Genomic DNA, 20,363 nt, shown 5'->3' with positions numbered 1-20,363 from the left:
AACTCGTCTCCATCACCTGCACCTCTAGCTCTTCCGCCTCCTTCCAAGATCCAGCCTCTGAAAAGACTAACGCAAATCTCGCAGCCTTAACTGCGCTAGGAATATCGAGGTAGGTATCACCTTCTATGCATTGGGTAATATGTGGGAGTAGTTTTCGTCGAAACGTGTAGTCCTCGCTCGTGAATTCCCATGTAATACAGGACGATAATATCATCCTCACGTTCTCTAGGAAATTCTCCTGCGTGGAAGGAGATAGCCGATCCCGAGCCCAGAAGTGTACTAAAGGGTGCATGGAAAAAACTGTCCCAGAGCCGTCCGTTCTAATCAAAGAGAATTTGAGAAGTTCGCGAATCGCCTCGCCAAAAAAGTATGTATTCCATTCACCGTTATTGTCGCAAGTAAAAAGGCCGCTGGGTATATTAATAGAAGGTGCGCTGTTGCTGGGAGAACTGCCCTTTGTTTCATCGGGATTTAATCTACCGGAAATCGTAGCTCGTCGAAAAATATCTTTCATGATACCCTCCCGATGGAACATGGCAAAGAGTCCTAAAAGCTGTAGAGCAGCTTTTAGCGTTTGACGTCTCGCTTCCTCCGCCTCTTCATCTTGGGCTTGTCTCTCTATTGCGGTGTAGGAGATTTCCCAAGTCGCATACACGGCTTGGTCATGCGAGGACGCGCGTTGGTAGGATTGGTTCCTCATCAACGTTGTACGCTGGCTCCTAAACAGGTGGAGATACTCTTTAATAGTACAGACGCGAGTAGCCATATAAGCTCCGGCTTGGTCGATTGCTAGTGGTAGCCCCCCGAGGACTTCCACGATCTTCTGTGCGCTTTCTCTCTCCTCGAGGATCCTGGGTGAGCGGTTGGTTTTGGCAAGGAGCTCCAAGGCCTCGTGCTGGTCCATCTCGCCCACTTCGCAATAGGCTTCCGGGGGCAGAGAATACTGGATCTCAGGATTACGGCTGGTATAGAGGATGTTTCCTTTGTCTCTTTTAGGTATAAGGTTTGAAGCTACCTCAAAATCATCCACGTTATCGAACAGCAACAACCATTGCTCACTTGTAGTATCTAGCCATTGGAGCGCGGACTCGACGGAGGCTTCTCCTTTGGAATCGCCTAGGCGTTTCTCTGCTGCTATATCTTTATAGCATTGCTTAATCGTAGCCACATTGCTACTATCGATCCAAAAGATGTTTTTGAAGCTGCGTATGTTAGCCCCGACTAAAAGAGCTATAAACTGGTACTTACCACTCGGTGCTTTCTTCGGCAAATTTCAATGCAATTTGTGTCTTACCAGCGCCACCCATCCCGTATAAGAGAAACTCTCTTCTCTGAATATTTTTTTCTTGCACTTGAGTACCGAAGAAGTTTTTCAACTTTTCCAAGACTTGCAATCGGCCAGTGAAGTTCGGACTCGACCTAGCTCTGGTTCTAATTGGCACTCGGACTTCTTGGCCTCGTGGAAGACTTGAAAGTACAACGGCTAGATATTTTTCAGCTATAGCCGCGATATATATTTTCTAAGAGAGTGGTGACTAACTTATAGATCGTAAGGTAGGGCCATTCGTACGAGGCTGGCAAAGTAGCTTCACGACTGTGTTTAGGCTACTGGAAACGCTAATTTCTTTCAAATATGCTGAGGTATGTGTTTGGACCTCTGACATTTTCTTCCATTCTTCCAGCGAGATACTACCTTGCCCATATGCCACGCTGAAACGGAAATATAGGTCAGGTGCATTTTGGAACCGCGTGCTAATCTCGTGTGATTTCTGCTCGCAGTCTGTGGCGATTTGCTTTAGAGTGTGGATTAACTTCGTAGGAAGTAGCCTTTGGAATCCGTCCGGCTTGGATAAGCCGATTACTCCAGGATGGCCTGTTCCGATGCTGACAAGGCAATTGAATGCTCTTTCTTCCCCGAAGACCTTCCTAGCCTCCTCTAGGACTTCATCGGCCGGATTATTGCACCTTATTCCCCCGTCAATAAACTCCTCCTTGGTTTGACCTTCTTCGCCGATGGCAATCCGTTTGAAAAATATGGGCGCAGCTGTAGTAGCGCGGGCTGCCTCCCAGATTTGACAATTGGCGCTTGCATTCTCTCGTACATGGTAGGTCCGGAAGAGCCGCGGATGAGCCATGTTTCTTGCTGACATTGCGCACACGAAGGCTTTTCCCATCTTGTTCTCGCACGATACGTCCTCCATAAAGTCACCAGCTCCCTTTTGACTAGTGAGTCCGCGGACTGCTCTCTCCAGCGTTGACGCTTTGAAAGTCCCATCCTGGAATATGTACTTTTTGTTGTCACTGGAGAAGATTGAGCCGGCTAAAGAGTTATAGACACGTAGAGCTTCTTCGGTAGACATGCAGAATCGGCCAAGAAGGAGGGCGATGAGCCTATAGAAATAGTTTAGCTTTCCCTCAGTCTGCTAACGATAATCAGCCTTCTAATGGCTAAGTAACCGAGCTTACCCGCCAGTGCTAGTGCCACCGATGAGATGAAAGTATTCACAAGGGCGAGGTAGCTCCACAAGTTCCAGGTCATGTTTCATTCGTTTCATGATCTCGTGGAGGATTAGTAGCTCCGATAGACCGCGTATACCGCCGCCATCTATCTAATTTTTTAGCAGGAAGTAAGTATGGCTAGTCAGCTGACTTACCAAGCGCAAGCAGGTTGACTGGTCCATCAGCCTGAGGGCTCGAACAGTCTGCCATGTTTCCTAGGAGTGGTTATAACAAGGTTTAGGCACTAGATACAAAGAGCGCGGTGATGAAGTAGTAAGAAAATATTGACGGATGTTAGCTGGCAAGCTCTAGGCAGCCGTAGAAATATTACCTGTCTAATAAGTACCGTTCGGCACTGCCGAAGGCGCAACCAGCTTAATTTAGGCAGCTGCAGCTTTACCAACCGGGATAGCTTGGTCTTAGCCAAGCGCCTAGGCAGGAACAACGATTGGCACACGCGATAAGCCCCGCGCCACGTCATCACATAAGCTGCGTTGCTGCCTAACCCTGGTGGTCATGCGTACCCCAGGTGGTTTTTAGCCTGTCGTAGGAGGACTCGATTTCAAACCACGGTATTCCTACTAGTACCCCTGATTTTCTTTTGAGCTTCGCAAATGTTGGTCGCCATGCACCTATACACAGAAATGTCAACTTCATAGGCGTACAGCCTGCCTCCACATCATTTTAGCTATAGTTACTTCACGAAATACTACTGTCCGTGCGTATATTAGTTGCAAGGAATCTAGCCGCGTGACGTAGTAAGCCGGCCCAACTTCGACTGATTCAACTAATCAACTGATCTTAAGGGATATTTAGGCGCTTAAGGCGCACTTGGAATTATTACTTACCCCGCTTGTTTAACAACCCTGTAATCTGTACTATGGGAGCTGAAACACACTTCCTATTTTTAACCCGATGCCACGTTAGCTAAGATCATTCGCTACTTCTAGTCCTATACGTCTAACTACTCTCCTTAGTGCGTAGAAGTTAATCCACGCATTATCACTTTTGTCAAAGCTCGAAAGCAGAGTGAGTTTACTAAGGAATAAAGAGCTTGTATTAGATAATAGTTATTGTTGAAATGTACGCAGTTTATATTGCTTTTTTTGTGGCTTAGTTATTTAGCACAGGGTATAAGAGGACTCCGCCTATCGGGCTCCTAACCCTTATGGCCAATTCCACTCAGGCCTGAGTGGAATTTTTTTGGTGGGGCGCACGGGCCAAAATTTTAACCTAAGTACCCTGAGTGGAATAGTTTCCGTTTTAACCTGAGTATAATTAAATCCAACGCGAAAATTTAGGATGCGAGTAAATAAACTTGTAGAGCTCGAAAAGGCGAGAAAAACACTTTTTTAGTAACTAAATTATCTGTAGTTTTCATGGAGATATTGCGCTGCAAAGTTTGCTGCAGCTGGCGGTCGCTCGCTGCGACAGCAGCAGCAGCAGTGGTGGCAGCAGCAGCAGCGCGTCCAGCAGAGCGACAGTAGCAGGCAAAGCGACAGTAGCAGGCAAAGCGACAGTAGCAGGCAAAGCGACAGCTGTCAGGCCAATGGCCTTAGGTAGATAGCAGCCTCCATAGTCATGGTGTTCGCACCCAGATCACGTGCTACTCACGTGGGGACCACATGGCCCGCGATCTCCTGAAGACTTTTGCTCCGGTCGCGAGGCCTACGAATCCTCTTTAAGGATTCGTCTCGTAGCAATCACACCCTATTGTCTTGCTCTTTGCTCCCTGTTCACATTCGTGTCTCATATTCGAATACTTCCTTTTTCCAAGAACGGCCGGCAAAGTTAGCAAAAGGCGCCGTATATTTGTACCACCCCTTTTGGGTTTTCCTACCACCCCTCCACCACCGCCTGCCTAATCGGGTAAAGCGCCCGGCAGAAAGCCAACTTCGCAACGTCACGTCTTCGCGTGTGCATCTCGCAACAACACCTCTTCGCGCCCACCCACCCACTTACGCCCGCCGGGCACGCTGCTGCAGGGCCTCACAATGCCTTACGACCTTGCTGCTCCGCCTGAGGGCAATCACCCCTCTGCTGACACTGCTTACGACTTTGCAACGGCCTTCGGGCTGGCCCATGGTTATGCTATTCGCAAAAACAGATCCAACTACACCAAGCGCTCCAAAATCTTAAAGAAGATCACTGTCGGCTGCGATCGCTCGGGCACCTACGAGTCCCAGGCACACGTCAAGGCGACTAGCACGAGGAAGCTCGATTGCCCTTTTCAATTCGTCCTCCGCAAGCTACCCGACGATACTTAGCAGCTCGAACCTGCTAATGCCACGAAACCTCATAACCATGAGGCCTTTAAGGACCCGAAGGCTCACCCCTCGCATCACAAAATAACGATTGAATAACAGCAGCTGGTTCAGGCGCTTAGTGTTGCTAGCCGCCCTAAGCAAATTCGTGCCTAGCTGATTTATGAAGACCCCGAATGCTTAATCACTAACTCTAATATCAAGAACCTTCGTGCGAAGGTGAAGAGACAGCGCCTCTATAGACTTACAAGCCTGCAGGCGATGTTGAGAGAGCTTATACAGGACGACGAGTAGGTTATTAACTATCAACTTGACGCAGAGAGCCACGCCCACACTGTGTTTTAGGCCCATAAGCGCTCGCTCGAGCTACAGAGGCGCTAGAGTAAGGTGATGATACTAGACTACACGTACAAGTCGAACAAGGACGACATCCCGCTGCTTCATGTTGTTGGAGTCTCACCTATAGGCCGCCTATTCTCTATTGGGTTCTGCTTACTAGCGAAGGAGGGCGAAGTCGAATATTTATAGGCTATTAAGTAACTTGCCGCTCATATTACGCAGCCTGGAGTCTTCGTTACTGACTACGAGTTGGCACTGAAGAACGCCCTCCGCAAGCACTACGAGCACGTCCCGCAGCTGATATGTATATGGCATATTGCTAAGAATGTCGGCATCAAGATTCAGAAAGCCTGGGCATATGACGAGGAGGAGGACGAAGCTACAGGTAATAATATTAAGGAGCTTCGCAACGAGTGTAAGAGACGCTTTCACGCTCTAGCAGACGCTCGCACTATTGATAAATTCAACACTATATAGGACGCCTTTCAGCACGACTACGCTGAGCAGTAGCAAGGCCTTATTATATATATTACGAATCAGTGGATGCCTTACAAGGAGGAGTAGTATCGTGCGTAGATTGATAAACACCTTAACTTTAGTAATCGGTAGGACTACCCTCTACCGCCTTACTATTGAACAGACTAACTACACGCAGTATAATATCGCTCGCAGAGGGCTCCTATAGCCGTACAAAGTCCTTTCTTAGCCACCGCAAGCAGAACTTTATCAGCTTGAAGGATAACCTCCTTCTGGCGATGGGCAACGAATGGCAAGATATTTAGAAGGACGAGGCAGTGGCATTCGGGCGTCCTCAACACTAGTTTACTTATGAACACCTGCTAAAGGACCTCGTCGGCCACGTGTTCCCGAAGGCCCTGAAGCTAATACTCCGACAAATCAACCTGCTGAGGAGTAATACCTACGAGCAACTCTGCTACGGTAATTTTGAGAGCTCTATAGGACTGCCCTGCGTCTATTCGCTGAAGCAAATAGTTACTAACGAGTAGTGGAGGATCCCTCTTCACTAGGTACACCCCTATTGGCGCTTTCAGAAGCTACTTAGCGATGAACCTCTCCTAGGTGTGAAGGACTTTATTCAACACCGCCGCAAAGGCCGTCCGCGTGCTCAGCAGCAGCAGCAGCAGCAGCAGTAGTAGCAGCAACAGCGTTCAACACCCGTTAGGACGATCACCAATACGCAGAGAGAACCTTCGCAGTTTGAGGTTGCCCAGCAGGCCGATCAGGCTACTCAGCAGAGGGCGAAGCGTAAGAGGACTGCCAGAGGGAAGGTAACTACAGAGTCACTGAACAAGAAGGTAGAGAATATATAAAAGATACTAGCACAGCTTATTCAGCAGCAGTCGGCCGGGCAGGTGGTTACTACTACGACTATAATTACACCAGCAGCCCTACGGGTAGCTTTAGCAGCGAAGAGGGCCCGCCGCAACACCACCAACACCTTTAGCAGGCAGCCTAAGCAAGTTACAATCAGTAGTGACGACGACGAGGACAGCGAGGAGGACAGCGAGGACTGCAACACCATAGAGGAGGATAGAGATACTGCCTTCAGCAGCAGTGCGGCACCCTCTGTAAACAGAGAGATGCCAGCACGTAAGGGTCGTGGCACGAGGAAGGCTCGCTACGGTGACTGAACACGTGATGGAGCGGGCTGCGGGCAGGCGGAGGAGCGAGCAGCTGGCGGCGGAGGACGCAGGAGCGCTCGCGGGCGCGAAAAAGCGACGTTTGTAACATATAATAACTCTCCTCTTCGCGTGCCGCGCTGTGACAGTGAGGTTGGAGATATGGAATTTTTTGGTTGATTTTTGGTGTAAAATGAGGGGTGCTAGTTCCTGTTCCTCACCTGCGCGTCCTCGCGCGGCGTCGCGCGAGCGACTGGTGCGGGCGGGTTGTGCCGAAGGTAGCTTTCTGCCGGGTTATTACCCGATTAGGCAGGCGGTGGTGGAGGGGTGGTAGGAAAACCCAAAAGGGGTGGTACAAATATACGGCGCCTTAGCAAAATGGCTAGGAACAACACGCGTGCCATAGGCTCCTCCCGTGCGACCAGCCCGCGGGTCGCCCATGAGGACAGGCAAGCAATCGAATCAGCGCCCACAGGAGACTCAATAGCCTTGCCAACAGGTAGCCAAACGGCTGCAAACACTCCGGAGGAACTGCCTCGGGCGGAAACACCGGAGCAGTAGGAGGCTTCGTCCCCTGCAGAGTTCGCGGAGGAACGACCAAGTATCCTCCACGAAATTGAGGCCCAGCTAGACGCAGCCCGCAATCAGCGGGTTGACCCGGCAAGTATCGACCAACACGTCGCGAAGATTAAGAGCTTGCATGAGTATGTCCAGGCCCTCCGCGACACCGATTCGGCCCATGAAAAGAAACGAAAGGCCGAAGAAAACGAGTTCCTGAAACGGTTGTCCAAACTGGTCAATCACCCTGCGCCTGTCCTGCGAGAAGCTTCCCAACGGAAGTTCGACATCTGGGTGCAAGAAGTTCAGCGGATATTCTATTCGCATGACGTTCTTAAGGACCACGACCGCAGGATCTCGTGGCTTATGGGGGGAATCGCTTGGAATGAGGCCACAGAGCCCATGCACAAGCGGGTCGCACTCCGCCAGAGAGAGGTCCACCTCAAAGGTGCCCTCACATGGGAGGAGTGTAAACAGATCCTCCAAGACACGGTGCAAAGTCCCCTCGCTCGCGAGGCGGACGTAGCTCATTCATACTACAACACCGTGATGAGGGAGAACCAGACGTTCGACCAATTCCTTTCGCTGATAATGTGCATGGAAGAGACACTGGAAGTGGAATACACAAACATTCTCCAGGAGTGCCAATTCTAGTTCTCCCGCCTGCCGCCGCGACTCCGCAGCAAATGCCATAAGCTCTCCTTGGACTTCCGTAAGTTCCGTACTCGCGAAGAGTTCTGGGACAAGATTCGCTATATTGAGCGGGTCATCCGGGCTACCCGGGAGGCCCGTCACAATAAGCGGCGTATTGCGGCCGAGAAGAGTACGAAGAAGCGCAGCAGGAGCTCCAGCGGATCTATGGATCGCGGCCGGAGCACTAAACGCAGGGGTATAACACTCTTTTCCCGGTCCCCTCGTGGGAACACCCCGCAGGACCGGAACGCCACAAAGCCTAGGGATTCGTACTCGAATAGTAAGGGTAATCACCCAAACCAGAAGTTCGACTCTAAAAGGGGCGGCGGGTTTAACAAGGACAAAAAGGAGGTAAGTACAAACAAGCCTCCTCGGAAGCCTAACTCGGGAAACTCGCAGCCCTAGTTATATAATAATGTAGTTATGTATCCCATGTTAAACACATCGAGAGCCAATTATTTTCTATCAGTGCGCAGCGGTTAGCACGTACTACTTTCGTATCGATAAGTAGACGTTAGCATAGGCCACAAATATTATCTACGCCCAAGAACTTTTACCAGCATATATATCGATTTTGCCGACGAAATCATATTAAGACTAGACGTCTACGCCAGCAAAGAGACGTCTACACCGGTAAAGAGACGTTTACACTGGCAAAGAGACATCTACACCGGCAAAGAGACGTCTACGAAAGAGTTCGTTTTTGGTAAGTACGCGTACAACAACACAACGCCACCTGCGCACATCGCGCAGCGACAGCACACCACCCAAATCACTACAAAATTGGTCTCATTCAAACGCGCATCTATCTATAAAACTTATTGTTCGAATTTTGCCAGGAATTCGGTCAACCCAGCTGTTCACAGTCGCAATATCCAGCTCCTCCTACTCCCGACGCCACTGATCAGCACATCCCCCCTCGGTCTTGCTCTATGGCCACTCCTTGCCTAGCTGGCGTCTCATCCAGGGCCAGGCATGCTCGTTGGCGTTGATATCTGGCGAGTTACCGCGCCAAGTCATCTTCTGAATGTTGGTGTTCCCCGTGAACTCGGTGTCGAAGCGAGAGGAGTAAGCAGGCACTTTAAGTCATTGCGGTGGGTATATCTTGCCGTGCGGCTGTCTGTAGCACCGGTGGCGATTTTAACTTTGTCTTCCTCAGTCAGCTTCGCTGCAGCACCCCGAGGCTCATCAAGTAAGTTATATTCATCCCAAGCTGTCCTCTCGAATCGATTCGCTTCTTATGCTTCATGATGTGTTGTTGGCTGCAAAGAGCGTTGTAAATTGAGAGAGTTACGAGCTTGAAGGTCCGGAGACACCCGGGCGCACTAACGCTTCCTCACTAAAATCGAAATCCTTCGTACAGAGAGAAGCAGGCAGAGAGATACAGGCAGAGAGTCATCTACGCCAGCAGAGAGACGTCTACGCCGGAAAATAGACGTCTACGCCGGAAAATAGACGTCTACGCCGGAAAATAGACGTCTACGCCGGCAAATAGACGTTTACGCTAGTATAAGGATTGCAGCTATTTCTTGGCGGGATTATAAGCTCGAGGATAAAGGACACGGTTCGCCTATTGGCCTGCGTAGTTCTAATAGACGGCAGGCCTGCGGCGGTCGTAGTAGGGGCCGTGCCTACTGCTTAATTGCGTAGTTTTGATATTACGTGCAGTTAAGCTGATTAGCTTGCGTAGTTTTGGGCCGCTGGCTCTAAGAGCCCAAGGAAAGCCTCACAACGATAGCCGCTCACAATCTCCGCACCCACCAAACCTGCCCTCTTTCTCATACTCGGCTTCCTACCCGTCCCTACCGACGACGTCTCCACTGACAGCTGCATCCACTATCTCGTAGGGAGCTCCGCCAGGGCTAAGGCCTGCGACATCGACGCCAACTCCGGTGCCTACAAGGCCTGCGACGCGGTCGCCCACGCCGCGCTCTCCTACATGCAGTTTTACCCCCGGCATTTCGTTTGTTTCGACCTCCCCCTACCCTCGAGCGCCATGGGTCGGCCGTCTCTCGAACGCCGCCACGGCGTGCGCAAGTTCGTACGCGACCCAGACACTATAGCGGATACTGAGCCCGAGGGCGATAACGAGGGCACGAGTCCGCGACCGAGCCGCCGCCGCCGCTGCTGCTGCCGTAGAGCCCTAGAAAGAAACGGGGCGGTATGGACCGGAATCTCAGCGGGCTCACTAGCGGCCTTCTCGGCGCCAATATCTCCATCGGCAGGCGTGACTAAAGCGCGGGCGTCTCCTCGGCAATGTTCACGTTGCTCGACATAGCCGGAGAAAAGAGTAGAAAGGTAGGAGGTGATGAATGGCTGGCCAGCTGGTATCTTTTTCGACTTTTGTTAAACATCAAAATGTTCCACTATCGGACCATCGTTCTTTACGCATTATTCTCTGTATTCAATTCACCTTTTTGTTGTTTCAACACCATGTTATTACCCTTGCTATATTCTCTAAGTGAGCACATGACTGCTTCGCTCCTTTATGTATATAAAGCTCGCGGCCAGTCACTCTGAGAACCAAGCCGCGTTCACTCTTTACTCGCACAGTTTAAGCCTACATATCATGTATCGTCCCAGTTGGGAAATCAAAGAGCAATCGCGCTGATCTAAATACTAAAGTAAAGCCTATAACTCCGAGTGCTAACCTTAATGACGTAACGCTGTTGTTGAAAAAGTTACAAATAATAAAGAGAGCTAAGCGCCAAAGTAAATATACAGGACCTAGTACAGTAGGTTCCTCTGCCTTCTTGTGTCCTCGTCAAACAATATAGCATCCCGTATTAGCTGGGTACTGCTATTGTCGCTACCGCCCGTGACGATCTCAACATCTATAAAACCGTCTCTTCCGTCTCTTCTCTATTCCAGATCCCTATTATTATCTCGAAGTGCACGAAGCGCCAGATGTAGCCCTCGATATACCGCCTCATCAGTCATGCCTTCGTCCCTAAGCGTCTCATATAGAGTTACCGCTACATCGACACAATGGCTGTCGGATACTGCCCAGAGTGTTCCTATAACGTGTCTGAAGCTAGCAAGTTGGAAAGCGCTGACAAGATGGATCGCTTCATCAGCCAGTTGCTCTGCATTATTCGTGCCAGTTGAGCAGGCGGAAAGGTATCCTAGGAACGGCGAGTTCTCTTGCAGCCTCTGGTCTCGGAGATCTGCTACAGTCAAAGGACTTTCCTGCCAGTCGCTAAGGAGCAAGCTGCTTTGCGAAGGCTCGACAGGGTTTGAGTGTCCGCGCCCAGCAAAATGGAAGATCCTTGACGTAAGTAGGTATCTTATGATCTCCTCCCGGCTCTTCTGTGGTAGCTCAACTGGATTCAGCTGCATTAACGGGCAGAGTTTTTTATCTTAGCTATTTCCTTTGCGGCGAAATCGAGGCTCGGCTGGCCGGGCGTATCTTTTATAGAGACTAAGAGGGCATCTTTTTCGCTGTATACCCTACGTTTTTCTTGCTGTGCTGGCGCCCATAAAGCAGTGCTTTGATTGAGGGACTGTATGATGACATGACCCTATCAAGGACTGTCTCAGCAGACTTTTCCATATGGCGTCCTGCTGCATGAAGCGGAAAGAGGCTTAGATGCCCCGTAGGGATCCACCAGATACGGGGCCATTTGTCGTCCTGGATAGGTCTCTGGAACCCCAGTGCTTCGAGGACAGGATGTACAATAACGTCCCAAAGCCACTCGAGTGCTGACTCCATTTGGCTAGGTGACGTGGGTGAGCCTTTGCCTGGTCATAATCCTTGCAGCTTCTCCTCAAGAACTCGCTCGCTGAAGTTAGGCAAAGGCAAAGCCCTGATTTGATTAGGGTTAAATCGAGTGCGCGTTAACCTGTGGGGTTGCTGAATTTTCTGAGGATGACCCTAGGCCTGCTAAATCAAACTGCAGGGCGAGGGCCAAGATGCTGGTTTTATAACGGGCGTAGTGTTGAGAAACATTTGAATCAAATTAAGCTTCGGGGACATTTGGCACTATTCGGCAGTTGGCTTAGCAGTTGGACGAGGGGCAAGAACGTGTTCGAAGCCCTAATATTTGATACTACGGAGTAAGCCTTATTAGACAACGCGGGTTTTTGCCCCTTAACACCATCAAATATTCGGTACACCAGTAAAAATATATAACTACCGTTTGCCACCGTCTCCCTGGACCAAGCTCTGTCGGGACGAGATCGTTACTGGCGCGACGCTACGGAGACGGTCGTCACCGTCCGTTAGCGTACCGTCCATTTGTTCAGACCGACGGTAGTGAGGCTGGATGATTCCGCACTCTCACACCAACCTCTCTGGCAATCTTCTCACAGTTCTGCTCACGACCGTACTCTTACTGGTCTCTCTTAATAATATCCTAGACCTTCTTCATCATTGAGTTTGTGCGCTTGGTCGGCCTTCCAGATTTGGGCTTGTTCTCCAGATATTCGTCCAGCAGCGGCATGTCTTCCTCAGGTCTCTAGCCTCGCTCTTTCGCAGTTGTCCAATAGCGGTTGCTCCGCCTGTCTCCAATGCCAGTCTTTGTGGGAATTATGGAGACAGGGCAGCCAGTTGGCTTAAGAACCACTGCCTGGGCGCGGGTCGCCAGCTGGATGGGAGGCATGACAGCAGGCGTCCAAGCGAGCGACAGGCAGCCAGGCAGGCGCGCGTGAGACCGAGCAGGCAGTCCAGGCGTGCGACAGCAGGCCTCTTAGTCTTCCAATCAGTATGTCCAGTTGAGCGACAGCAGTAGTCGAGCAGGCCGTTGTCGGAGGATTGACGAAAGTGGTGGAGACAGCGGCTGTTGTTATGCCGAGACGGTCTGGCGATCGGCCAAAACTTTTGGTAAGAATCTCCGTAGCATTCACAGTGCTGGCCCCGCACCGGGTTCTCCGGGTCCAAAAGCTTGTCGAGGTCTTCCTCAGAAAGCTTCGGTATCCGGCCTTGAGTGTCTTGCTCTTGGGTTTGTTGTCGACCGCATCAGAAACCCGAGTCCTCTGAATTGTTGAATTCCTTTGCCCGACCAATACCTGTGCGAAGGAGGCGTGGCTGCGCAAAGGCTGGTCGGGTTTGTGCGACGGCTGGCTGCGGCTAAACGAGTTGTTGGTGGATTGGCGCAATGGCTGACCATGGCTGCAGCTGGTGCAGGGAGCGACAAGGAGCGACGTGCGAATGTGAGGTGCGAGCGTTCTGCGAAGGTTGTTGATGGTTGATGGTTGCAGAGGAAGCGGCGAAGCACGGTATTCTGCGACCCACTTGGCGTGGCACTAGCACAATGTGCGGCTGCGCGGGCAGGCGGCGCGGGCCGGAGTGCACAAGCGGATCGGATGTCGAAGGTGGAACAGATCGTAGGTGGGATCGTAGGTGAAATCACCAGGATGAGCCTTGAGGAGCATCATTACTGATGATGTATTGCGACCGGTGCGTTTCCAATGGAACCGCGACTCAACACCATGCGATGTGGTAAAACAGAGGCTTGGCATATGTGGCGAGAGCACGGACGGGAAGGCAAATGCGGGGGCGGGAGCGGGTACGCGGCAGATCGTCGGCGCTAGCAAGGGTGTGCATGAGATGGCGAGCGCATATATATATCGAAAAAGCGAACATCTTGGCATACAAAAGACTCTGTGGCTGACCTGGTGCGCTCTGAGTTCTAATTTACAAGGACAAGGGTTCAATCCCGGCCTTGGTGGGAGACCTTCACATTTTCAAATGCGAACCTTCCTTTGAAATTAGGCGAGGGTTCCCAGAATTGAGAGGCCCGTGTGCTGACATAATCGCAGCGCCGGGTAAGAGGGCTGTCCGGCAAAGACCCGTCGATGATGGGTGTAATGGTGCGTAATGCTCTAGTCCACGTGAGTTTCTAATATCTGCGGCTTCTGGGGAATTGTGGCTCTGGGGTGTGGCTCTGGGGATAAAATATTAGAGACTTCACGTGGGCTAGAGCTGCCTGCCTTCGTTAAGAAGGCAGGCTTCTGCGCTTTATTTTTTTTGGCCGCTGTGCACATGCCCGCTTTCACGCCCTTTCGCCCTTTTTTTTCTTTTTTTCGCGACGCGACTCTCAACCCTCCCTCTTCAACCTACCACCATGCGACAACAGCAGGCTCCTCTCAAGTCAATTTTCCCGGCCCGGGTTGCCAGGAAGGAGATCTCTCCTCAGCAGCGAACAACTCTTGCGACAGCAGTCATCTACGGCCAGCAGATGACTAAGCTGTCGCGCGTCACCAACGTGCCTTGCTGCAAGCAGCCTCACACAACAACGGAGCCAGCAAACAGCGACCGGGTCGGCCTGGGGAGGCTTTAGATCGGTCCAAACGTCCAGTTCCTCGCACTTTTCGCTTACACCCTCTCAAGACCTACGCGCAACTGAAGGAAGTAGTCATTAAACCCTCGCGCGACTCACTGCGCAGCTTGCTTAATCTCTCTCAACTGCTCAGAAATTATTCCCTCACTCGCTCGCACCACTGGCTTCGCCTCGCTTCTGATCGCATCGCGTCGCAATTGCGCACCCGCAGCATCTGCAACTTTCGCGCCTCTGATCGCGTATCTCACTCAACATCACCAGCTCTCGCCCGCGTTCGCCCAGCATGACCACCTCCAAGGCCATGATAACTGGCCCATCTGGAAACAACTAGGCTCTAGCATGCGCTGACGACCCGATTTGACAATAAGGGCGTTCTCCATGACGCCGCCATCATCAACACCTTTCTCAAGCTCATCCGCAGCGACTTTGCCATAATTGGCGAGTACATAACCGCCTTTCGCAACAGTGTGGCCGACATGGCTCACATCAAGCTTTCTCTCCAGGATCGTCTTACTTGCTCCATATTCCTCGAGGCCCGCCGCCTTCCGTCCGGTTCTCACACAAACTTTGTAGCAAAGGTCACAACTACTGACAAAAACAAACGTCGCCGCTGCGAGCACTGTGGAGGTTGCCATTTTATGGATGACTACTACTACCTTCACCCTAAGAAGCGACTTGCTGGCTGGAAGCCTTGGCGTACTGACATCGAATTTGTAGAGAGCGACAGCGATGCTGACAACACTAATTGACTCACTGTCAGCTGCGTCACTCCCATTAAGAAGCACTAGGTCGTCGACTCGGGCACCCACGATCAATTCACTAGCTTGCCCGCGCCCGCCTTCAGCGACTACAAGCGTCTCTCTACCCCCATCTCATTGAAAGGCCTCGCTGGCACAAAGACTGCCATTAGCAGAGGCAGTATCTCACTCATCTGCCCGCTCGGCAGTAGCACGACTGCTATCACATTCAAGAATGTTCGCCACGTCCCTAGCCAGTCGTCCAATGTGCTCTTACTGGGCAAGCTTAAGACAAAGGCGTCTCTCTGTCCGGCAAGACTTTATACAAGGACAACTGCCTGCTTGCTCACTGCGATATCAAAAACAAGCTCTACTGTCACTGCATTGCTAACAAGTCTGCAGTCAATACCAAACCGCTCAGCAGGCCGCCAGCAACTGTCCTCGCCACCTAGCGTCGTCCTGACCCGATTCGCAATACCACAAAGACGGGTGGTGAGTTGGGGGGTGACACACTAAGCACAGGGAAACTTGGCCTCCAACAGCACTTACATGCGTTTAGCGCGTTAAGCACGTTCAGCACGCTCGCGCGCCCCGCAACTGACTGCTTATTAATTGACTAAACAGGGCGCGCGCGCAGAACGCCCATGTAACAACAGTAACACCTGCGCAGGACGCACTCAAAAAGCGACTTTCATACCTTGACCAGCGGGACTACTCGCTCTTTTGCACACGGCTCCACCCATTCTGCCGGAGGCATATTTTTGGTGGGATTTAGCACATTCCTAGAGATCCGGCGCCGGTGGTAGCCCTGGGTGGAGCACCTATGATTTAGGCTCTTTTTTACTCTCGGGGTGTGTCGGGCAGGCAGAGCTTTCTTGCCTAATATAGCTTCGCCCTTACCCTATGTAGCTAGTCTCGCTTAGTCAGCAGCGCTGCCTCACCTCTTCGGTAGCAGTACTCGTTGATCGCAAAACAATTAACTCTCTCCTCTACTTCATGCCCTTAACACGTTAGAATCGACATCTTACGTAAGCAACTTCGACGCATTATAAAGAACCATACTATCCTTTCCTATATTACCAAGAAGCGTCCTTTGTTTACGCCGGATATTACTCGTAAAAGGCCATAATAGACGAAGCATGTAAAGCTAGGCGCGAGGAATTAGACGCCGCTTATCCTTCTAGATTACTGCTACCTATAGAGGTATATATACTACTATCTAAAAGAACACGTTTTCTCTTTAAGATCCTTATACCCTTATAGTAGATAAACGTGTTGTCACGGTAGTAAGGCGGATTCAAATCAGATTATATAGGATTAACTACAAGACGTGGTACGAAGAGGAAAGGAAGAGAACGAGAGGCGGCGGCCATATATATGGCTCGCTAGCAGGCGCTAGGCGCTAAGCGAGAGACAACGAGCGAGACAAATACAAACAACAATTGACAAATAACAAATAAGACAAACCATCAGAAACATGAACAAACAACAATTAGCAAATAACAAACAAAGACAAACCGTCAGCTAGCGCTTGCTGGAAAGAACTGCAAGGAACGCGCTAGAAACCCGTGACACTAAGGCCCTTTTATGGGTTTTAGAAGTGATGAGAGATGGATGTTGGTGCTGTAGCGGAGAAATGCTATCGCGCCAAGAAAATACACTCCGTAGAAAGTAGGGGATAGACGGCTACATTTAGATAATTTTTTAGGTAAAAGAGGTTTCGGATAATAAATAGTACCTGTAGAGTAAAGTTCATTCAGTACTATAGGTATAGTAGCGTGTGCACATATTCTATATCGCTGTGAAGTAAAAGTACCTCGCGTTTGTTCCGGCACGCAGGGAGGGAGGTTACCAATTAATCTCAATTACGATAGAGGCACGAACACAACACTCGCGTAGTTTATTATGTCTTTGTAAACAGGAATAGTTGTAACGGGTTTCTAGCGCGTTCCTTGCAGTTCTTTCCAGCAAGCGCTAGCTGACGGTTTGTCTTTGTTTGTTATTTGCTAATTGTTGTTTGTTCATGTTTCTGATGGTTTGTCTTATTTGTTATTTGTCAATTGTTGTTTGTATTTGTCTCGCTCGTTGTCTCTCGCTTAGCGCCTAGCGCCTGCTAGCGAGCCATATATATGGCCGCCGCCTCTCGTTCTCTTCCTTTCCTCTTCGTACCACGTCTTGTAGTCAATCCTACACAATCTGATTTGAATCCGCCTCATTGCCGTGACACTTAGCGGAGACTTACAATCCCACCGAGGTATTAAAAAGTTAATATCACCGATATGTCTAGTACGCCGTTAAAGTCCGCCACGCAGGTCGGTACATTAGAATCGCTTAATAAAACAATTTTGGTTAGTTCAGTACGACTATACACGCGCTAATTAAATTACAACATAATTTATCTTAGGTAATTCATACTATTTTCTCTGCCAAGTCTGTGGCTGTTCGACCTGTGGCTGCCCTCAGCCTAACTATTCCAGACGGACACAGAATTCCCTGGGTGGAGAAACAAAGTCACTATTCCTCAGTCATCTAAATATAGTCTCTTATAGAATTAGTCTCACCCCGCTTCGTAAATTTGAAGTATAGACCATTATACACCCGATAGCAGAGTGCAAAGTCGCCTGGCCGGGCACGTGGTCCGCCGGGGAGACGGGCTGCTATAGCCACGCCCAAACCGGTGGTGGCGCATTTAGTGCTAGCACGTAGTAGGCGGCCTGGCCTGCCGGGCTGATTGCCGGCCCGGCTACGAGATAGGGTCTTTACGCAGAACCATGGTGTTGAGGTGGACGCGGGGGAGCTCTATGGACGAGGATAGGCGGGCAGGGCGCTACACGCCGCGCGGGTGGAGGTCACATGACCGTAGTTAGTTGCTGAATATCGTCATATTCGCTCAACACCATGCCAAGCCTTCGTGATATTAACCGTGCGTGGCCAGGCGGCCCGCCGGGCCAGGCGTGCAGTCTAAATTAGTACTATCACTTGGTGGGCCAGCCGACAGCCAGCCTGGCCCATTGGGCCAGGCGGGCCAGGCGACTTTGCACCCTGCCCGATAGTAAAGAGGTAATTGTGCTAGATAGCAGCTATATAGATACCAAATAACAGTTAATGAAAGTAAAGGTAAATTCTCAGTCAGAACAACAGCTACAAACCAGCCACCTGATTAGTATAACCTAAATTTATGGCTTCGTGTATTTTCTCAAGTGGCAAATGGTAAAGTCTTTTAAATTCTTTTTCGTGAGAGGCGTTCATCTTATGACTATTAAATTTGCATCGCGAAACGATTATCTGTTGTAAAACCTAAGCAATACTATTCCTTTAAAGAAATAATACTCGTCAATGAACCCGCACTGTAACCCCAAGGACATCGTTCATGTATCTCTCTAGAATACGCCCAGCACCAACTCTTTCATATGTGCTTCCTGCAGAACATGGTCTGACAATTAGAACATAGACCCAGAATCCTCTTTCGCCAGATAGACTCGTGCACCCGACAATAGCCAACTTGAGTTCTTGTGCGCATATTTTGTTGTCCTTGTTTGGATTTTCTCCATCAAAAGTCAACTGCTGTTCATCTTCATTCGTGTCCTCCCACTTTAGCCCTCTCACTGGCTCTCTCAATTCCATGTCAAGGCCGGTGCTAGATCGTGAGCTTTCGGCAGACGGAAAAGGGATCTGGCTCCCTATAAAACCATCTCCGATGTCGATATACTCGATCTCACCCTCGTATGCCATCCAAGACCAGGATGGCATAGGTGTCTGTGTCTCGGCTATCCGGCGCATTTTTCCCTTAACAGTCCGTCGCCAAAGCAGGCTCTGGTGGAGATATTTTTCAAAAATGCCACATATCTCCCTTGAATCGAGACATTTCACAAACCGATTAACTACTCCAGAGATAGCAATAGGTCGGTCGGAACATCTTGTAAGAGAGAGTTTCGAATATTGCTGAAAGGCAAATTTAAGTATCTCTTGCCCAGCGTATCTAGTCAACGCATTAGGTCGGGGAAATCGAGGCTCATGCAAGCTGTATCGCAGCGGACTAGATGAAAAGGTTAGCTAGCTCTTAATTGCATGCCAGCATAAAGTTTTAGAGTTCTTGTTAGGAAAATGTACATGAATGATTATGGAAGACCCTAATAGAAGAAGAATGATTGTAAAAATCAGACTTACGGTTTAAGGGCGCCGAGAGTTTCACAGCGAATCCTACACCCACATTCCCAATACGTTTGGGTATTCGTGTAATGGATTGTTCGGCACGACAAGGCTCTTTCTTGGAACACCCATCCCCGCTGGTTAAGGACTCCTTTATCCACGTCATGGTCGAAATTGTCGATTCCCTTGCAGAGGTAAACAGTAGAGCCTTCCTGATTTGGGATCCGAACGCATTGTCGAGCTTGACGTGATTGAAACAATCCATCGTTGGGACCTTTAGCAGAGTCTGCAGCAACCGTACAGTAGGCTGAACCAAAGTACTGCTCCATCTTCTCTGCCTCGGTCGCCCAGTCTCCACTCCCGGGCCCGCAGTTTCCGTCGGCACATTTCTCATGAGCTTGCATAATACACATAGAATCAATCCAGAGGTATCGTATGCCTAACTCTCGTGCAACAGTCACGGCGTCTCGGAAAGTCTTAGGTAGATTGTCGAAGTTGATGCCCTCCGTTCGTTCTTTGATGTTACATGCGTAGGTGCAGAACTTCGCCTTCTCATCCTCCGTTGGGTCGCCCCAACGATGAGATAAAGCGATGTATCTTCGGTCCTCCGAAGTTGAGTCGAGTGGAATTCTTTCCTCTTGACTGTTTATCTCTTTCAGGAGCAAGTTCTGACCTCCTACATCTAGGAGCCTTTTTGGAAGCGGTGGTAGCTGGATGGGGGCTTGATAGCAACCTTTTTTCTCGTTACAGGCTCGAAGCCATTCGCGGAGGAGTGCGAAATGGGTCGCGCCTCCCACTTCGGGCAAGACTGGAAATCCAATTCGGATATCCTGCGGAACTTCTTTTACTCCTATCAACAGTCAATTATCTCCCCTAACAATAAAAAAATAGGAAATTGGATAGTACTAACCAGGGTCGGCGATAATTGCAAGACCGGGTGGAGAACCATTCCCAATTTCAAGATCCAACATTGATCCATGCCTGTGGAACACCACAGAACCGTCGCTATTTGTAGATGATCCGAGGAGTTGAAGAACTATCGCACAAAGCTGGCAAGACTGCGCCGAGGTTTGTATCTCCGACGTGTTAAAAACGAGCTCAGAGCCATCCGAAGGTAACTGAATTCGTACACATAGATCGCATAGCGAAGGAGTTTCAGGTCGGAATAGCACCGCTAGCACACTATCAGACTTTCTAAGGCTA

At 50.1% G+C, this 20,363-nt stretch overlaps 5 protein-coding genes across 5 annotated transcripts in view; 1 reads left to right on the top strand and 4 right to left on the bottom strand.

Annotated features, from left to right (window-relative positions):
- K452DRAFT_98233 (uncharacterized protein) overlaps positions 1-2,789 on the bottom strand; it is a 4,364-nt gene extending 1,575 nt beyond the window's left edge. Inside the window, exons 1-5 of the mRNA XM_033547393.1 lie at positions 2,655-2,789; positions 2,467-2,605; positions 1,541-2,391; positions 1,249-1,483; positions 1-1,202 (exon numbers count right to left, since the gene is read on the bottom strand). Of these exons, the coding sequence (XP_033393491.1) occupies positions 1-1,202; positions 1,249-1,483; positions 1,541-2,391; positions 2,467-2,605; positions 2,655-2,709 (2,482 nt within the window). The 5' untranslated portion in view covers positions 2,710-2,789. The remainder of the gene's footprint in view (positions 1,203-1,248; positions 1,484-1,540; positions 2,392-2,466; positions 2,606-2,654) is intronic.
- A 4,331-nt stretch (positions 2,790-7,120) lies between these two features.
- Positions 7,121-8,398, top strand: K452DRAFT_312153 (uncharacterized protein; the record flags this gene model as incomplete). Its single annotated transcript, XM_033543526.1, has 3 exons — positions 7,121-7,241; positions 7,323-7,941; positions 7,984-8,398. The coding sequence occupies 3 exons, from the start codon at positions 7,121-7,123 to the stop codon at positions 8,396-8,398; spliced, it is 1,155 nt and encodes a 384-aa protein (XP_033393490.1).
- A 2,448-nt stretch (positions 8,399-10,846) lies between these two features.
- Positions 10,847-11,708, bottom strand: K452DRAFT_339940 (uncharacterized protein). The gene has a single exon (XM_033545329.1). The coding sequence runs from the start codon at positions 11,330-11,332 to the stop codon at positions 10,856-10,858; it is 477 nt and encodes a 158-aa protein (XP_033393489.1). The 5' UTR covers positions 11,333-11,708; the 3' UTR covers positions 10,847-10,855.
- Positions 11,709-14,346: 2,638 nt separating this feature from the next.
- K452DRAFT_339938 (uncharacterized protein) lies at positions 14,347-14,909 on the bottom strand (the record flags this gene model as incomplete). Its single annotated transcript, XM_033545328.1, has 1 exon — positions 14,347-14,909. The coding sequence occupies one exon, from the start codon at positions 14,907-14,909 to the stop codon at positions 14,529-14,531; it is 381 nt and encodes a 126-aa protein (XP_033393488.1). The 3' UTR covers positions 14,347-14,528.
- Positions 14,910-18,278: 3,369 nt separating this feature from the next.
- On the bottom strand, positions 18,279-20,335 carry K452DRAFT_257240 (uncharacterized protein). The gene is made up of 3 exons (XM_033538429.1): positions 20,071-20,335; positions 19,179-20,010; positions 18,279-19,047 (listed from the first exon to the last, which is right to left on the bottom strand). The coding sequence occupies exons 1-3, from the start codon at positions 20,129-20,131 to the stop codon at positions 18,345-18,347; spliced, it is 1,596 nt and encodes a 531-aa protein (XP_033393487.1). The 5' UTR covers positions 20,132-20,335; the 3' UTR covers positions 18,279-18,344.
- Positions 20,336-20,363: the final 28 nt, after the last annotated feature.

The sequence above is a fragment of the Aplosporella prunicola genome (genome assembly GCF_010093885.1).
Source record: "Aplosporella prunicola CBS 121167 unplaced genomic scaffold K452scaffold_27, whole genome shotgun sequence".
Classification (NCBI taxonomy): Eukaryota; Fungi; Ascomycota; class Dothideomycetes; order Botryosphaeriales; family Aplosporellaceae; genus Aplosporella; species Aplosporella prunicola.
The sequence above is the reverse complement of the archived record's forward strand: the minus strand, read 5'-3'. Positions and strand labels throughout refer to the sequence as shown.